The 19972-nt window shown below is 40.0% G+C and overlaps 1 protein-coding gene across 7 annotated transcripts in view; it reads right to left on the bottom strand.

Annotated features, from left to right (window-relative positions):
- Positions 1 to 19972, bottom strand: part of MAST2 (microtubule associated serine/threonine kinase 2) — a 424890-nt gene that overhangs the window by 384802 nt on the left and 20116 nt on the right. Inside the window, exon 1 of one of the 7 annotated variants that reach the window (XM_060231748.1) lies at positions 1896 to 2041. The exons of 5 other annotated variants lie outside the window; for them this stretch is intronic. In XM_060231748.1, the coding sequence (XP_060087731.1) occupies positions 1896 to 1934 (39 nt within the window). In that variant the 5' untranslated portion in view covers positions 1935 to 2041. Of the gene's footprint in view, positions 1 to 1895; positions 2042 to 19972 lie in introns of those variants that run through there. One more of the 7 variants, XM_060231746.1, reaches the window with a different exon arrangement.

The raw sequence follows: 19972 nt of genomic DNA, 5'->3' as shown, positions 1-19972 counted from the left end.
TACTAGTCATCATCTACAAATATGGGCATTATTCTCATAAAACTGAAATGAGTGGATAATAAGCCTTAGCTTATTCCTGAGGTACAAGATAGATTTACACCTTTAACTACTGAATATGACCCACATTGGAGTTCTTTCCCACTCTGAGAGGCACCAGTTCCTTATTTTAAAGGAAGAAATATTAGAAAGTAGATGAGTGTGATTTCAAGAATCCTTTTCAGGATGTTTAGGCTGACATATATATCTGCTATAATAAATTGCAATAAAGAGAAGCTAATGATGGCAGTCCTGCAGTACAGTTCTGGTCCTTCAACCATGGTTAAAGGTCACAATACATCAGTTCTAGCCACACAGAAAGAGACTGAAATACTGAGGAAATTAAAGTGACATTTTATAACATGTTTTATTAAAATTATCTAATAGACATCCCCAAAGTATGAGATTTGAAATGTGAATTTATGATATTTAAACAGGATTGCATAAACTCAAATCTAAATGGAGGAAACAGACATTCTGACAAGCAGAAAACCCAACACTTTTGGATACGAAGAGCTCTACAGCAATGTAAATATTACATACACAGAATTTCCTATGCCAAGAAACCTCATCAGAAACATTTCACAAACCGCATGATGCTTAATATTTAGTGTTCCTTTTCATTTCACATTTAACCTCAACCTTTACATCAAACCTTCACTGATTCTTATTGACCAATAAAAAAGGTTTATTCGTTACTAAACATAATTCTCTGTAATTCACACATAAGAACTATTTAGTATTGTGTTAGACTGCACTGCAATTCCAAAGAAGCTATTGATTGGGAAATGCAGATATTTGTTGATAATAACAATGATAATAATGACAGTAATAATAGTGATGATGATGATAATAATACATTTCAAAATGCAACCATGCACATTCTGTTTACTGGGGTTTCTTATAATACTATTCCATTTTGTAAACAAATGTGAAAATACTGAATAAATATAATAACATTCAGGCATTTTACAACTCAGAAATTCAGAAAATGTATAGCTTAACAGAACACTCAAGAATCTTATTTTGAGGTAACCTTACATAAGCCAGAGCCCACCTTGACAAACAAATGAAATATACAATAGTAAGAAAATATATGCTTTGACATATTTTATGTAGTTAGCAAAAAAATATATAAATAGCAAAGTTTATGAGGGAGAGGTTTCCAGAACTGCATTGATGTCTATTGTTTTTTCGATGTACTTAATCTTACCTTATGTTTGGTATCAGAAATTTCTCCCACAATGGTATGTTCTGTATCCTAACAAAAACAGCTTGCTACAGCAGTATATTAAGCATTAAACATGGCTTTAAACACATTTAAACTGTTCGCTTCACAATAATGTCAGCCTCTACTCTTCAAGATGGAAAAACCTCTGCTGCAGAACTTATAGTCCAGTACGTTCTGCTGAAACTTTTGGCCCTCTATATTTTTTAGAAGGCTACAAGAACTGTTTGCCCCAAAAATTTCAGAAACAATTGTTATCTGTATTATTAGTAATTTTACTTGTAAGCTTGTTTTGCTCATGAACATTCACCCTTAAGTATGTACTTCCACACAAATATGTGACTTGATACAATTTTCATATAGGTCTGGCGATTTTTTTCAACTCAAATCAAACAAAACGGGACTTAATGAAAGTTTTTAATTTAACTTCAAAATAATCTTTTTTTAAAAAAAAATCAATTATCATATTAAACTCAACCCAATTTAGAACATTCATAACCATTAAAATAATCTAGTTACAAAATAAAGCCCTGTATTTTCTTTTTTCAACATATGCATGATAGTTCAACAATATTCACAGTAGTCTGAAGTCAATCCTGAAGGCAATTAACTAATTAGGTTTATTTCTTACCTGTAACCCCCTCCTTCGAAGAATGCTTGAATCATCCATATTTTCCTCTCTTGACTGTCCTAGGTTATCACAATCTTCCAGTATTCCCCTGCTCTTAACTGGTGATATTCACCCCCTTATTTTCCAGTTTCCCTCTTTACAAAGAAAAATAATCTGCCACTATCATGAAGAACGGCAGCAAAAACCTCTGATCAGTTTCTTACAGTTTTATCAGCTTCCTTATTTGCACTGCCACATTAGATTCAACTAGCTAAGATAACTGGAAATCTAGGATCAGGTGCACAGGTTTCTTCTGCTCTCGCTCTCTCTCACACACACAGTTGTGTACAGGTTAAATAATTATGAATGCAAGCATGAGCAAGATGCCAAAAGCAATCAATTCATACTTTTTTCCTGCTTCAGTCCATTTGATCTCTTGCACAGGCTCAGTAAACTACAACAGCTGCATTCATCTGATGTGCACAGTAAGAATACAAAATACAAATCTTATTTCCTCGTAAAGCAGAGCTCCAAATGCTAAAAAAAAAGTCCTTTACAACATGATTCAAATGAATGTAAAAATCAAACATTAGTAGAGGAATTTCATTCTACTGCACATGCAAAATTCTTTTAGCCCTTCTACAGACAAAGCAAATGTCAGATTCTTCAGATAGAGTAGCATATTCTTTTGTTTCTTCTGTCTCAAGTATGCTGGCCTCCCTCCCTGAATGTAGCAGGCATGGTTATTTTTCTTCTAGCTCTAATAGGAGAGCCAACTACTCCTTTTATGTCCTAAGGATCTGAAACACATGTTGTGCGTTCTGAATATGTAAGATTAGTGGAGCTATTAATCACTGACAGAGCTGTCCCAGAGACACCCTTCCATTTGATATTTCACAGTTAACTGGCATGCATATTTCTGTAGATGATTTTTCATCATATATGATTTATTCTTCTGCTTAAGAAATATTTTCAAAATACAATTCTTCACCATAAACTTCAAACATTTTCTCCTCCTGCTTATGGCAATAAGATAACATTTTAAAATCCAAAGAGATTATAATTAAGAAAAGCAGCAAAATTATAATTAGAAGAGATTCTTCAAGACAACGTGAAATGCTAAAGATGCAAGATAGTATATAAAGGGAATAGCGCAGCTTTGTTCTGTGTGGTAGACTTAAAAACAAACTTGCTAACAAAGGAAATACTGTGAAGCAAGCACTAAAAACACCATGTTAATCTTCAACATGGCTTTCAAGCAACAGATCCTACTTTCTGATGAAGGCATTCTCAACAATCAGGTTTGAACCAACAAATACTAAAAATGAACGTTCCCATTTGAATTATTCTACCAGATATTTAACAGAAAAGTTCAGATGTCACAAATTCTACTGCATTTAAGGTAGCTAATCTGATTCCCTCTCAAAAATCATGATGGAGTAATAGCAACACCTCTGCAAAAAGCTCCTGTTCATATAACAGCTGCCATTTAAGAACATCTCAGTCAACAGATACAGGTTGCTAATATTTAATAGAAATATTTGCACATTTTAGTCAGATTCTGTGCTAAGAAACTTGGAGTCACACAAACTAACCATGCTATTACAAAAATCACCCCAAAACAAATAAAACTCCATTTCATTTACTAGCCCTGTCGCAATCTCATTGCAGTCAAAGCAACCTTTTCTGTAATATGCTAACAAACCCATAGATCGTCAGCATCTCCTTCCATCTGCTGTTCTATACAACTGAACGCTGAATTAGGTCTACTAATTCTTTGTGAGCCACCCGGCAGACAGACTAAACTGCAAGCAGGCTGATCAGGCAGTTCATTTGCATAGAGCAACATACAATGCAGTATCACAGCATTGCAAAAAACAAATGTCAACCCTTTGGATTTTAAAGCAACAGCACTCTTTTTCAAAATGAAACCCACCTGAACTACAGTTAGCTTCAGTTTACACGTACTTAGCAGATAAGTTACTATATAGTACAACAACATGAAAGGTATTTGGAATTACTTTAATTACAGCCTCCTGGAAATACAGGACTGCTTCTCACTGAGTACAGCATGAGCTCTCAGCTCCCTACACATGTGCAGAATTCTTAAATCCTCTCTTATAACCAAAATTTTTATTTAAAAATTAGCTGCAAAACAAACTTTGCTGTGCTCTATTTTTAGAGGGGTAGTAATTATCAACCACTTGGCACTTTCACTGTCACTGAGAGACTGCACTGTTTATCTACTTATTTATTTACCCTGCTTCTCTCTCCACTGTCCTTTCTCCCATTTTAACCTCACAAGAACCCTATGAGGTAGGTTAGGTTGAGAGTGTGTGACTGGTCCAAGGTCACCCAGCAAGCTTTCACAGGGGTGATTGATCTTGAGTCTCCCAGATCCTAGTCTGACACGCTAACCATGACACAACACTAGCTCTAACATTAGGGTCACTAGTCAGTGGTCAAGTGATATTCCAGATTGTTTATTAATACTTCAAATGTTAATATCCAGTCTTTGTCCCATTATCTTTTAGACTCTTATAACATCTGTAAGGATATCAAATACAGTACTTTCCCATACAGATTAGGCCTGAAACAGGAATACTGTGTAGACAGCTACTGATGTGCTTATTCAGCTAAGCATTTAAACACTCCCAATTATATAAAAATATGAATTTTATGTACTATAATTAAAAACATTCACAACTCCTCTGTCTGATCAACCCAAAGGACTTGCTCAATCAGCATCATATGGATAAAACTCCCCGTGGACTTATTTCTAACTACTGAGTATAATCAAGAATAAACCAGGTAACCTTACTGCAATTCAACTACATACGGTCTTATTTTGACCTGCAGAGAAGCAAGCCAAATATCACCAGACCTCAGAAGCTAAGAAAGCTGACTGTGGTTAGTACTTGGATGGGAGACTGTCCTTGAAATACCCAGTCTGGAGGCCAGGGCAGGCTTATTCAGCCACCTCCCTGAATATCCTCCAGGCCCCCAGGAGGGGTCAGTCACCAGACGTGACTTCCAGGTGCAGACAGACACCAAAAATACAAAAAAAACTCCCAAAAAACTATATATAATCTCTCTGAAATTTAAGATGGTCATGTCATTTATTAAGCAGTGCATTTAGGATTATGGCCAGTAAAAAAAAAAGAATCTTCAATTTATAAGTCATTTTATTTTCCCTGTGTTTAATCTCTTTTAAGGAAAATAACAAAGAAACTGGTGAAGTCAGAGCCCCATGACACTAACAGCTATAATGATACAAGTCAGAATCTAGGCCTTGTTCTTTACTGGTGAATATCAAACTTTGAGAATACTCACCATGAATTCAGTTTTCACTAATAAGTTACACTGTAAAAAGCACATAGATAACACTGTTCACAGAGAAGTTAACTTTTCTAACCAAAGTAATGAGAGAGTTCCCTGTCATTGGATGTCTGCCTTGAGAAAGCCAAACTAAGATGGAGGTACTTTTAGAAAGAGCAGACAATAACAATATGGGGGGGGGGGGTAGAGAGAGATTGATATTAACTCCTACAGACAAGCCATTTGAGGATTCCAGCTTCCATTATTGCTGAGTATAGCAGAAATGGCTGCACAAGGCTTTTAGCAAATTGAAAGGCTGTTGCTGAAACTGCACTATGTATAATAACACTATACTAGAAAACTAGAAAACTGTTCACCTATAATAACGTTTTCCTGCTTTTGACTAAAGCATGTGTCACCACATCAGCTGCAACTTCACAACACTAACTGAATCAAGAGACTCCCAAATTTCAAGAGGCGCTCTATATATAGCCTCTAGAAAACAAAATAAAAGAGAGGACAAAAAAAATTAATTAACAGTCTTGCAATGGTGTAACACAAGCATATAAGTAACACAGAAAGCTTCTTGACACAGAAGAGGGAAATAATTCATTCCCAGGTATTACAGAAGTAAAGATGCAAGGTTTCCCATAATGTCCTTCTCCTCCAACACCCTATGCAAAAAATAGGAAGTTATGAGGCCAGACTCCAAAAACAGTACAACACAAGGTCCTAAATTCCCAGCTACTGAGAGGATGCTATGTAGAAAAGGTTCCAGAAACCTGAAGGACTTTCATAATGCTATTTCTGAACAGTTTATTCAGGAAGCTTAGCATGGATGGGCTAACAAATCTATATAATTTAGAAAGGGTTTTTTTGGGAAAAGTGCTAGGGGGGAAAAGTATCTTTACCAGTTTAAGGATATTAAGCCTCCACAAGTAAAACTAGAGTCTGGATGTTATCAAATGCATACATAGGAGTCATGATGAAACAAAACAGCCCAAGTTACCTTATGCAAGCTTACAGAGAAAAACACAAAACAAAAACAGAGAAAGCCTTTCATGCACAGGGGAAGATTTCTAGACTATGTCCACGTGCAAGCTTCTACTATTTATTCTATCTCTACCGGATGAATTGAAAAAACAAAACTTGTCTCCTATATGAGTTTGCCCCTAACTTTCCCTTAACTCATACAAAAACACATTATTCAGTCAAATCTACAATTTTGGCAAAATTGAACCTTCCCCTCAAACCATTTATTGAGAATCTTATTTAAATGTATTTATTTAAACATATATATGAACTACCTTTCCCCAACAAGTGGGCCCAAGGTGGTTTACAATACTATGGAATCCATTATTCCATGTCTTCTCATCATTATTAGAAACTGTTTCTCAAGAAAGTAACTTTAACTTTAAATGCATTCTCCAAGCTACCAACTGGCTTAGCTTGGAGAAGTGATTTAAAGGAACAAATGCCTTCTCCAAGCCAGCTGACTGGACAGTTGGAGGCTTCAAGAGCCACACAGTGTGTGTGAAAGAGCCACATGTAGCTTCTGAGCCGCAGTTTGGCCACTCCTGATCTAGGTTTCCTGGAAGGCAAATGAAAAATTTGATTTTTCACATGCTGTATCTTAAAAATGGCAGATAGCATAAACATACTGACAAACCTGCAGGACACGGTTCACAAGATTCCTTCTCCATGGTCAACTATCAAGTGCTACAACCTCAATTACCTCTTTCAAGCTATAAGTATGAACAAAAACATTATTAAAATATGTATATGGCCAAGACTAACATTTAAGCTACTCTTCTATGTGTATGCTTTAGAACTAAAAAGAAAAAACACTTTTTAAAAACCTTGCATTCAAAAGCATTGCTTTCACTAATGCTAATTAATTTATTTTCTTGGATTCAAATGGTCTGGAAAAATCAGATCAATGTCTTTATGGATATTTCTGCTGTTATGATGGGACAGTCTGTCTCACTGACAAAACACTGTAAACTAGCATATATAACAAGGTAAAGCTCAATTATCAAAGCTATCATAATTTAAAATTTGACATAATTACCCTTAAAGCTAGGCAATGTAGAAGAGGATTCTGGAACAGCTGCTCCTCACTGATTTAAATGCTCATTTGTTTTATGTTGACCTAGAAATCAGCATCATCCAAACCAAAAGCTAATTAGATAATGGTTGCTTTAGAGCTTGTAGAATAGTAATTCATTGTTTTTAGAACAGAAAAGCAAAGCAATAAATCAGATATCCACAAGTCAATTATTCATTAATATATAATCAAAATGTTCTACTTTTTTCCAACTCAAATTCATATGACTAGAAGTAAATTAGATTATGACTAGGTCATTGTCTACCTGAAGACACAAAACACACACACACAATATTGTTTTTCATATATAGTATGAAAATCTCTTGCCAGAAAGTGTGCCTGACTTATAACAAAATTACATTACTTTTTCTCTTCTGCAATGTTCATTGTCTGTGATTTATTTATAACCCACCTTTCTCACTGACACTCAAGGCAGGTGAAAAAATATAAAAGTGATACACTCAGGCAGCATATGCAGCAAAGCTTCTAACATCAAGATTGTCATAAAATCTATACCAGCAGCCAGCAATAGGCAGGAAGGCTATGATAAGGAAACAAGAATGGCAACACACATCTCCATCAAACTTGTGTCTGAAATACAAACTACATTACAGCATCTGAGCCACGCTGAACTTGGGAAGCTGCTGAATGAAAGGAATGGAGATGAAGCAGTTTGATGAGGTGAAATAGGCAGACTATACGGAACCCTTTTTATCAACCCACACTTCCTGCAAATGAGCACTGGATACTTACCATTAAGGGTCATTCTCCTCTGAAGAAAGGAGGACATCTTGATGGGTGTTTCCCACTGTCCAATCAGGAAGACAGTAACAATTTTCTTCAACTTCCTGTCTTTTGCCTGTGGGAGCCACCCCCTTCAGTTCTGGTAATTCCAAAAGCGGTAGGACTGAACATCAATTCAAGGAAAGAAAAATAAACGGACAAAAGCCAAATGACGACCTATATTACAAAAACAGGCAATTCATACAATTGAGACAAGAAGTCTATCTGCTGAACAACTAGACTGACAATAACTTTGGGAGCGGCAAGATGCCCTCCTTTCCTGAGGAGAATGACCCTTCACGATAAGTACCCAATGATCATTCTCCCTATGAAGCAGAGGGCATCTTGATGGGACCTCCCAAAGCAGTGTCCTCATGAAATGGGTGAGTCGTTGTCTTCTGGATCTAGAATAAGTTGTAATTCATTTGTTCCAAACACAGCATCAGTTGACTAACAGACGGTCATCTTAAGACATCTTAGGTGGATATTGTCAACTATATAATCGCCTAGCAGGATTCTTCAGTTGTGGGGTTGTTAGATAATGGCAGCATCAGTTGCAGTCCATCTAACTGAGTGTGCGGTGATTCCAACTGGTGTGTCTAATTTAAATTTTGTATGCTTCAATAATCAATACCCTAAGAGAACTGCCTAAGTTCAATTTGGTGGACTGATGGACATGATTAAGGAATCAGTTTAAACATATGTCTTACTTCCAATACATGTCGTGGATTCTCTTTTGGATAAATGAGACCAAGGCAAAATAATGGAAGGTAAAACTCCCTGAAACCATAGGCAGTCAAATTCACCTTTGGTTTAAAGGTAGGGTCTGTTCTAGTGATCACTTGTCTTCAAAGAGACTCAAATGTCAGCTTTACTGAATGAGCACCTAGTGTAAACACCCTACTAGCAGATGGGCTGCTATAAGAAACACAGTACTGATCACCAGCCATCTAAATGGAACCTCCTTAATAGGGCCAAGAGGGTGTCTGGCGAAAACTGAGAGAATGGTATGCGGTTCATGTATTGGAAATATGTACCTTGTAATGGACTACGGAAGGTGGCAAATTTGGAAGTGTCTGGTCAGGCTCAGATCCTGGAATGGAGGCAACACCATCATCAGAAATAGAACTTGACATTCTGAGGTAGGATCATTGAGTTCACTGCCATGTTTGTCTTGACAAAACAGCAGAACCAATCTTGCTTAGGGTACAGGAGGTTGATGTCTCTACTCTTAGTCCACTGACAAGAACTTCATGAAGTAGTATAAATTCTGCTGGAAAAATGTTTTCCAGATCTAGTAGGAGATGTTTACTTCCATTTAAAGTTTTATATATAAAAAGATGAATACTGCCTTCTGTTCCTAATCTTCCTGATTCTGAAGGAAGTTATCCTTGAAGCCTGATACTTTTTCTTAGTAGCTAACGCCATGACTGAGAGAGCTATCAGGTTTCCATTGCCTTTTGCTGTAATGCGGGGTCACTTTGACCCCTATGCCAAAGTAGGATAGCTAGTTTTTTTCCCTTTAGAGGGTTAAGGTATCTTGATCACCGGAATGTTAAAGCATCAACTGCTTCAGAAGATGGGTGAAGAAGTATCTGGTGGAACACCAATTCACTTGACGTTTGTATGGCAAGACAAATAGGACTACTAAAGGAAACCAAAGTGGGACGTGATCTGGTCAGACTTCTCAGGAACCATTCCCTCCCTTGGAGGGCCTGTCTGCTGAGTCAGTCCACCTGGATATTCATCAATCCTGAATGCACTTTTATTGTCTTACAGTAGGGTCTTGATAGTCTCCCAATGGAGGGATGGAGATCTAGATCAGGGGTGTCAAACATATGGCCCACAGGCCAGAACCAGCCTGCTGAGGGCTTTAATCCAACCTGCCAGCAGGGGGAGCAACAGGTGTGGAGCCACGTGGCTCTTCCTAAGGTGTGTGTGTGTAGCGGAGCAGGAGAGAGAGACGTCTCTTTCCCACCCAGCCACCTGTGTGCCTTTTAATCTTGGCATTGCTGCCTCCCGCCTGTTGAATTAATTCGCTTTGTGGGAGCCTCTTCAGAAAGAGACTCAGGCATACATCCCTCCCCGTCTCTTTTGGTATCAGTTGGGGGTTGCCTGCCTGCCTAGTTGCCTCTCTTCCATCTGCTTTCAGAAGTTCCTCTTTTTGCCCCTTCCTGCTGGCTGTGTGTGGCTTGAGGTGCTGAGTGTGCTGATACCTGTGCTTTCCAGCCATTTCCAAACACCCTGCCCACCTCTCTGGATCTTCATCATTGCACTGGGCTGCAAGAGCCCCAGCAGGAAGAGAAGGCAAGTATTTGTTTCAGAGAGGTCGTGCATGCAGACTGTTGAAACTGGGGTTCATTGGTGTTGTTGGGTTTTGGGTTTTTTGGCTGCAGTGTGTTTTTAATGTACTGAGACTGCAATCCTAAAGACACTATTTTATGAGTAATACCCATTGAATAACATGGCATTTACTTAAAAGTAAACCTTAGGATTGCTCCCTGAATCTCTGATCGAAGTATTGATGCAAGCAGTGCAAAGGAAGCACTTTTTAAAATAGTTTTTTCCTGCTTCATTTGTTGCTTAGCTTAAAATGGCTCATGCAGTAGCTTGAAAATTTAACATAGCAAAGAACAGAATTATTACTCAAACATGCCTTTGTTGTTAAGAACAAGCAGAATACAAAAACCAGCTACCCCAGTCACGAAAGCTGCTTGGGTTCGGGTGGAGGAAGCGAGTAGGCTCAGAACTACATGGCTCTTTCCCTGTGGGGAGAGGCAGCAAATGGGAGAGAAGTCTCTTTCCCACCCAGCCAGGCACAAGCTTTTAATCTCAGCCCTACTACCTTCTTCCTGTGTTTTATCATTAACTGGCTGCTTGGGGAACATTTCTGAGGGAGACTCAGAGTGTGCCCCTCCCCCCTCTCTTTCAGCATCAGTCAGAGGCTGGCTGTCTGCCTGCCCCTCTTCTGTGTCCACTGAAAAGTGCCTCTTTTTGCCTCTTGCTTCTGGCTGTGAGTGGCTGGAGGTGCTGAACATGCTGGTTCCTGTGCTTTCCAGTCGATTTCAGACACACACACCTCACCTCTTCCAATCTTCATAAGGTTTTTGCATGCTTGTATTTTTTGCACATTTGTATTGGTCCTAGGTTTGCGTCTCAGTGGGGCTCTCAGAGCTCCAGCTGGAAAGGAAGGCAGGTATTTGTTTCAGAGAAGTTGTTTGGGCTTTTGTATTTGGGGTTTATTGTTTTATTTTGGCTGCAGTGTGTGTGTGTGTGTGTGTGTCCATCCCTAAAATCAAGCTGTTTGCTCTGGGACTGGAATGACAGCCCCTGAGAGTAGCGGAAGCATTCTGGGACTGGAATGACAGTTCCCAGGGTGGAATGACAGTCCCTAGGAACAGAATCTGTGCTCTGGGACTGGAATGGTAGATCACACAGTGGAATGGCAGCCTCTGGGAATTGGCTCACTGCTCTGGGACTGGAATGACAGGGTGCAGAGTGGAAGGACAGCCCCTAGAATAAGCAGAACTGTTCTGGGACTGGAATGACAGCCCCCACTGGGGAATGTGAGCTCCTGAGAACAGAATCTGTGCTCTGTGACTGGAATGGTGCCTGTGCTTTCCATCTGATTCCAAACACCCCACCTCTTAAAGTCTTCATCAGTGCACTGGCTGCGAGAGCCCTGGATGGAAGGGAAGGGAGGTGTTTGTTTCAGAGAGGTTGTGCAGGTTTGCAAAGATCACAATGCCCAGCCATTTCATGTTTTTCCCTGGTGGCCCAGCCCAACAAAGTCCCATTTATGCCAGATTCGGCCCTCATAACAAATGAGTTTGACACCCCTGATCTAGATCTTTCTAATTGTTGTGGTAAGTTTGGCAGATACATGACCATTCTGATTAGAATATGTTGACTGAATATTTGTGAGTTGAGGAAGATAAGGTCAGGTACCCGACCAAAGCTCAGGAGGTTGACAGAGAGGTTTGTCTCACTCCTGGACCACCAACCCATACCACTGAGTCCTCTAGCACTGTCCCCAAGTGGTCAGAGTAGAGTCAATAAAGATCCGCTTCACCTCCAGAATGCAATATTTCTTACCTGAAATGGAGTGAGAATCCTTGTTCACCAAGCAAGAATAGATTTTACTGTAATGGGTGGGGGGGGGGTCTGATAAACGTGTCCTCCTTGGTAAAAAATTGTAGATAAAAATGACTTGGAAACCACTAAAGTGATCTCATGTATAAACAAACTGCTGTATGATGTCAATGCTCAAAGTCAATAAGGCCATAGGCCACAAGCTTCATCAGTGATGAGCAGCTGCTCTTGAGATTGTTTGTGACAAGTTCATTTCTTGCCTTCTACTCCAGTGGAGAGAAGCAATTGCATGTTGTGCCCATCATGACACATAATTGCTCTAATCTCCAAGGAATCCATAGTCCTGTAGATAGGGTCTAGTTGCTTGTGAGTATGGCTTGGTTGCATAATGCGATCTGATCTACAAATTGCTGGTAAAGGATTGATCAAGATCTATTGAAGTGGGGTACTCACCCAGTTTTAAATGCTTGGTGAGAAAAATGGAGAAGTTTCCTTGTTCCCCTTCTAAGTTGGGGATGGGTTGTATGACCCTAACGCTAAGAGATTATGCGTAACAGTATGAATTCTGCAAACGCCTTCTGGCCCTTGTGCATGAGGGGGGAGGGAGGAAGGAATACCAACATGGTTTGATCAATTCCATGGAGTATCCTCTGACAACTGCCTGCAAGAACCAACTGTCAGTTGAGGAATGAAGTCTTCTGAGGAGCTGTGCAGGGAACCCCAGTAAAACCTTCTGTTATTCTTGTTGAACCTCAATAGGACATGCTGGGAACAGAGGGGTAGTTCCCAAAAATCCTCTTGTCAAAGTGTTTACTATTTAGGATAATGCATTTTTCTTTAAAAAGGTAAAGGTAGTCCCCTGTGCAAGCACTAGTCGTTTTCAACTCTGGGGTGACATTGCTTTCACAATGTTTTCACGGCAGACTTTTTATGGGGTGGTTTGCCATTGCCTTCCCTAGTCATCTACACTTTTCCCCCAGCAAGCTGGGTACTCATTTTACTGACCTCGGAGGGATAGAAGGCTGAGTCAACCTGGATCTGGCTACCTGAACCAGCTTCCACTGGGATCGAACTCAGGTCGTGAGCAGAGGGCTCCGACTGCAGTGCTGCAGCTTTACCACTCTGCACCACAGGGCTCTTCCACATTTTTCTTTAGTATTTAGGATAACGCATCTTTTCTTATATCAGGTTTCTATTAAAAACCCCACTTTTGAAGAGTTTGGCTAAAACTATTGACCTGGCGTGCAGGAGCTGTACAATTGTTAGCCATATTTTACATGAGACAATTGAGATTGCAGCAGAGGCCTTAATGGTTTTAAGAGACATTATCAGCTTTCCTCAAGGCAAAGCCATCCCTCATGTACAAGCTATGCCAAAATATACCCTCGCCATCCTCTGACAATAATAGTCCAGATGACTGCAAAGCTGCAACTGAAGCATCCGGTAATGGGACCTGAAAAGGAACTGAGTAAAAAGTGACAGTTTCTCAGTAATCTTGTCAATTGTCTACTGTCCCATTCAGTCCTTCCCAAACAATCAATGGGAGGGGAAAACTTCCTCTGCCCTACTAGACCTAGGGAGGATGGTATTCTCTTTGGCCAACTGCTGGTCTGAGAACTAAAGGACTGGATATTTAAAAAAAAAATTATTTAATCTTTTGATTAATACCCCGCCGTAGCCCACAAGCAGGCTCTGGGCAGCTTACAACACTAAAACCTTACAGAAACATTAAACAACCCACATCCAGACTAGACAATATCATGATTACAAAATCTGTAGAATCACAGAATTTTCAAAGTAGTATTCAACATAACTTAAGCACCTAGATGGTAAGGTGCTAATAAGGTGCTGGGGTAAGCAATGACTTCAGGGGACACCCGTTGGATCAACTGAAAGCCTGGCAGAAGAGCTCTGTCTTTCATGCCCTGTGAAACTTGGATAAGTCCCTCAAAAGATATGTCTTTTGAGGTTGTCAACTACAGCTCTAATGCTGTTGTGGTCTTAGATCCAGGGAGGGGGATCTCCCCTCTCACTAACCTGCTGATGTAAAAGGAAAACAGCTCTACAACCAGGTGAAAGTTTACATTAAAAGAATAAGGCCCATTCATTTAACCCTTGTCAGAGATGTACTGATGCTTATTAGTCATCACCCATGTAGTCATTTCAACAAACAAAGCTTTCTTTCTTGTCTTTAGCTTATTTCTTATTCTGTAGAGTTGTTAAATCCCCTAGACCACTTGTGGGAGTGGGGAGGGGGACAGTAATCTCTTTTCTCATGTGCTGCAAGATCCTTTTCTAAATGCCTTAAGCCAGTCGTCCCCAACCTTTCTGGCACCAGGGACCGGCAGGGTGGGGGAACTGAATTTAGCTGCCGACCCCCCCCCGCCTCCTCCTCCCTCCTGTGTCGCCTCCTCCTCCCTCCTGTGTATATATATACACACAAATATATACACACTGTGGCTAATAGCCACTGATGGACCTCTGCTCCATATTTTTATCTCACCCCCTCTTGAAGCTGTCTATGCTTGTAGCCGCCGCCACCTCCTGTGGCAGTGAATTCCACATGTTAATCACCCTTTGGGTGAAGAAGTACTTCCTTTTATCTGTTTTAACCTGACTGCTCAGCAATTTCATTGAATGCCCAAGAGTTCTTGTATTGTGAGAAAGGGAGAAAAGTACTTCTTTTTCTACTTTCTCCATCCCATGCATTATCTTGTAAACCTCTATCATGTCACCCCGCAGTCGACATTTCTGCAAGCTAAAGAGCCCCAAGCGTTTTAACCTTTCTTCATAGGAAAAGTGTTCTAACCCTTTAATCATTCTAGTTGCCCTTTTCTGGACTTTTTCCAATGCTATAATATCCTTTTTGAGGTGCGGTGACCAGAATTGCACACAGTATTCCAAATGAGACCACACCATCGATTTATAGAAGTGAACAATATGCTAAAACGGCGCTGCCTTTGCCTCCGAAAGCAAGGGCAGCGCGGCTTGTTCAGTGGTCACTCACCACTGCTGCTGGTTTCTCCCGCGGAGCAGCTGCTGCCGCGGGGGAGGTGAGCTTTTAAAGAGCCAGGAAGGCACTTTCCCCGGCTTAACCTAATAAACACAGAGCGAGGAGGAGGCGACGCAGGAGGAGAAGGAGGCAGCATGGGGAGGGCGGGAGGTTGTTGGGCACTGTGGGGGGGGGGGCAGTTCGGCTGGCAGCCCGGTTGGTGATGGGCCATGGACCAGTAAGCAATCAGCTGGGTCTCCCATTGGAAGAGGCTGAGTTTTCCGAATACCCCATCAGAGGAAAGGAGCAAGAAGAAGAGTTGGAGAGGGATCTGTCTATTCATTTCTACTGTGAAATAATTTGGTAGCCTCCTCACGCATGGTTAGTTTGAAGAAAACTAGAATTCAGGAAAAATCTTTGGTGGCTGAACCAGGCACATTACCTGTGAGTAGACCTGCAGACACCCTGCTGGTATGGGGTACAGTTGTCACCACTACTTGGAATACTAAGTAATTGCTTAGATGGTCCCCACTGGACACCATGTTGTTTACACGGCTTATGGAGGAGGGGGAACTGCTTCACAGCCTTCTGGACTTAATGAGAGATGAATTTGGGGAGAAACATCTGGGTTTGCATTCATCACTGTAATGTTGAAAATCTAGCACATCCTCTAGGTCTATAGAGCTTCTTGCTCTTAGCCTGTTGTAGCCACAGGCTCCAGAGTCAGAATAGCAAGCAGTGTTTTTTGTGTGCTTTCCATCACCATCAGATTTAGGCAATCATGTTGGGGATGCCAAGGTATACCCACTATGGGACATGCGCAATTCCACTGGCACCAGCAATGAGGGGGAGTGCCCCACTCCTCAGCAGAATGCCCTCACTTTCTCCTTCTTGATCTGCCCATAATATGAGCAGTCAAAGGGAGCTCGCTCAGTAAGCAAAAGAACTCTTACAATGGCTGTTGCAGTAGACAACAGCCTTTATATATAAAACTTGTTGTTCCTTCCCAAAGGAGTTAGAGTGGAAGGAAAAAAAGAAAGAACAGTGAAAGGAATTAAAGGAAGTTCATAAAGGTAGTTAGAATGGAAGATATATATGACTGAATAAGGCTGATTAAGAAATTAAGGAATTTAGAGTTTAATAAAATGGCTGCTGCAGCAAGACAGCCTCTCTATATCTTTTTGTTCTTCTCCAAAGGAGCTAAAATGTAAGAAAGAACAGTGAAAGAATTAAAGGAAGTATATAAAGGTAGTTATGTAAATTTGAATTAAGCTGACAAAACACGCACAAAACCAACACAAAGCATCTGAAGATAATGAGAACTGCTATCATTCCAGCTGGCAGCCAATGACTACCAATTATCAAAAGGCAAGCTCCATGCATTTACATTTGAAAGCACAATCCTAAATTGACACACTTCAAAATATACAGAAGTATCCCGCTTCTGTGTTCATTATGGAAATTTGTCATTAGCTGCTGAGTATCTCCAGTCTTCACAGCAAAAGTAAAAAGTAGAGACATCACCCTGCCGACAAAAGTCCGTATAGTCAAAGCGATGGTATTCCCAGTAGCAATGTATGGCTGTGAGAGCTGGACCATAAGGAAGGCCGAGAGCAGAAGAATAGATGCTTTTGAGATGTGGTGCTGGAGAAGAATCTTGAGAGTCCCTTGGACTGCAAGAAGATCAAATCAGTCAGTCCTAAGGGAAATGAACCCTGACTGCTCCCTGGAAGGTCAGATGCTGAAGCTGAAACTCAAATACTTTGGCTACCAAATGAGAAAGGAGCACTCACTGGAGAAGATCGTGATGCTGGGAAAGAGAGACGGCAAAAAAAGAAGGGGACAGCAAAAGATGAGATGGCTGGACAGCATTACTGATGTAACAAACATGGATTTGAGCAGACTTCGGAGGATGGTGCAAGACAGGAGGGCCTGGCATGACTTTGTCCATGGGGTTGCAAAGAGTCGGACTTGACTATGCGACTGAACAACAAAAATCTCCAGAAACTGAAGGAACCTATTCAAACTGGTAACTGCACTGTTTGTGAAAGATTTTAACAGTTCAGCAACAAAGTAGGGCAATGTGGGGAACTCAATAAAATGGCTTATGGACCAACAAACTCTTTTACTAAATCTTAACATTTTATAAGCATTGTGCATTTGTGTGCAGGGGGATGCTTAATATAAATTATTATTAGCTTCAGAGACATTGAAGGTATCAGATGCTGCCACATTCTGGGTGTAATGTGCCACTGCACATAATTATATTTTTGTACTCAATCACACTTCTATAACCATTGCACTTCAAAGAACCATGAATGCTGATGAAAGAGCAGCCAATTTGGCTCAGTTGTACTTCTGTCAAAGGTGAAATTGTGACTTAGCAGAAAGCAGAATTTCAGAAAATGTTTTAGAAGACTGCCTCAAACTGTTATTTTATCACCTCTTGTCTCTTACCCTGTTTTTAGTTTAGGTGCTGAGAGCTTCACAGTCAATTATAACTAAGTTACAATGTCAGATCCAGCCCTCCTAACAAATGAGTTTGACACCCCTGGGCTACACTATAACAGAATGGTTCAGAAAGATGTTTTGAAGAATGGAGGAAGACCTGAACTATGCCTCTGTGTATAGTTCATACTACCTACTGCTGTATTATCCTACTACGTTATTTCTGCATCATTTAACATGTGACACTAATATTAATGCTTTGTCTCAAGATTTCTGCAATACTAATCCTATTACACTGCTTACTGGATGTCCCGTTCTGTTGACTGTGCTGACTTATACTGTGTAATCCGCCTTGAGTTCCACTGAGAAAGGCAGACTATAAATATAAATTAATATTAATTAGCTAAAAAAAATAAATTGAAATTAGAACTTGGTCATGTTTTTGGAGGAGTGGCTATCAAATGATAGGGGTTTAACATTTTAATTAAGATGAGAGAGGATATATTGTCACTTTCTTCACACCAGTTCCCTCCACAACTATTTGTAAAAGCTGTAGCTAACTAAACAAAGTCAGAACTTGGCACTTTCAGAATATCTCAATTATATAGAAGCTAGCAAGAATACATTCTACTACAGTTGTCCAATCATATATAAGACCAACATTTTAAAGAAAAAATGCAATTAATTCATAGACACCATATTTTTTAATCTAAGTGAAAACTTGCAGTGTCAATCACCTAAACATTCTTTCTTGGCATTTGCCATGCAAGGCTCATGCATAACATGGGAACCGATTCTACTTCCATGACAGCCTTTTCACTGTTAAAGTAGGCTTACTTCTCCAGACCTATGCTCCATAACCTGCTAAATGCTAATGTCTTATGCATGCTTAATCCTAAAAAAATACTTGAATAAGGATTGGCAACCATGGTTAAGATCAGTACTGTGATAATCCATAACCCTATTTAAGGCTGAGAGAAGAGTAAGGAGAATTTGCACATGATATGAGAGCAGAATGGATATGAGAAACAATCATGTGATCACACAACCAACTTCTTTAACCACAGTTAAGTGAATAGAAATGTCAACACTAGCCCTGTGTTGTAAATCAAGGCAACAAAATCTACCATTTATCTACCAACTTTTTTTGAGACCCAACAACTGCACCCTTTCCTGTCTGCTATTCATCAGTACAACACTAACAGGTATGGAGCATATGCTATGTGAAAAAGAAGCAATCTTCCTTGCAGGAACCCAAACTTTACATGTCATCAGAAAAAGGAAGGCTATAGAGTATGTCCTTACAATCAGTCAGACATCTTTTCTCGTAACCACAGTGGGTCTGTAGACAAGAGGAGAGGCTTTCCATCAAACAGCTACATTCATGGTAAGTCTACCCAAACAATAATAAGGTAAGCCATTGTGTGCTTGTCAAAAATATTTCACATGATGTGGAAAACTACCTTAAATGTCCTATAAGAAGCATTCCTAGGTAGGGCTACTCAGAATCAAGTCCCATTTTACTCAATGGGGATTACTCCCAGGTAACTGTTCTTAGAATTGCAGTCTACACCAAGCATACTCAACTCTCATGGGATCATTCCCAAAGAAGAAATCCATCTTCTTGGAAAGAAAATGTTTTAAACACAAGACTCAGTAAACCTTTTCATCCCCATATCTAGCAATATTGGCTTGTATTAGAAGTTGGTCGCAAGTCCTCTCTCTAAGAAGTTCTTTCTGCCAGGACACAGACGGGAGCATGGGAAATCTCTATTACAACACAATGAAAGTGAGGTGCAGCAGAACATAAACAGTTTGGATTATTAATTTGGATACCCTGAACCTGGTCTGATTGTTATTATTTTGTATATTAATTTGGATAAGGTGAACTGGGCCTGATTGTTAGGAAACATGATGTCATGAAGCGTCAACTGAACAGGAATTCCCCACAACTACTAAAAGTAACAGGAAAGGGGAAAGATGTCCAAAAGCTTGCACTTACAAAAGACACAACTTCCTGCAACCAAGGCTAGTGGGGCTTCCAGTGGGAGGCCCATTTCTTTTACCCTGTTCTTCCACCTATTCCCAACACACAATTCATTAAACACACAATTCATTAAAATTAAACAATGAGGTGTATTATCCTGCACAATACCTATTTTTATTTTTTAAAAACCTATGCAATGTGATTCCTTGGTGAGAAATTGAGTTTCTTAATACTTTAATTAATGAGCTTGTTGGTCTACACCTAGATTTTGAAGAGGGGGGAATCTTTCAAGATGCCACTCAAGTATCTTAGATTGGTGTCTACAACCCTGAACTCACCACTGATAGCAAAGCCAAACCCACCCTGTCATG

Source organism: Heteronotia binoei, chromosome 2 (genome assembly GCF_032191835.1).
Source record: "Heteronotia binoei isolate CCM8104 ecotype False Entrance Well chromosome 2, APGP_CSIRO_Hbin_v1, whole genome shotgun sequence".
Lineage (NCBI taxonomy): Eukaryota > Metazoa > Chordata > Lepidosauria > Squamata > Gekkonidae > Heteronotia > Heteronotia binoei.
The sequence above is the reverse complement of the archived record's forward strand: the minus strand, read 5'-3'. Positions and strand labels throughout refer to the sequence as shown.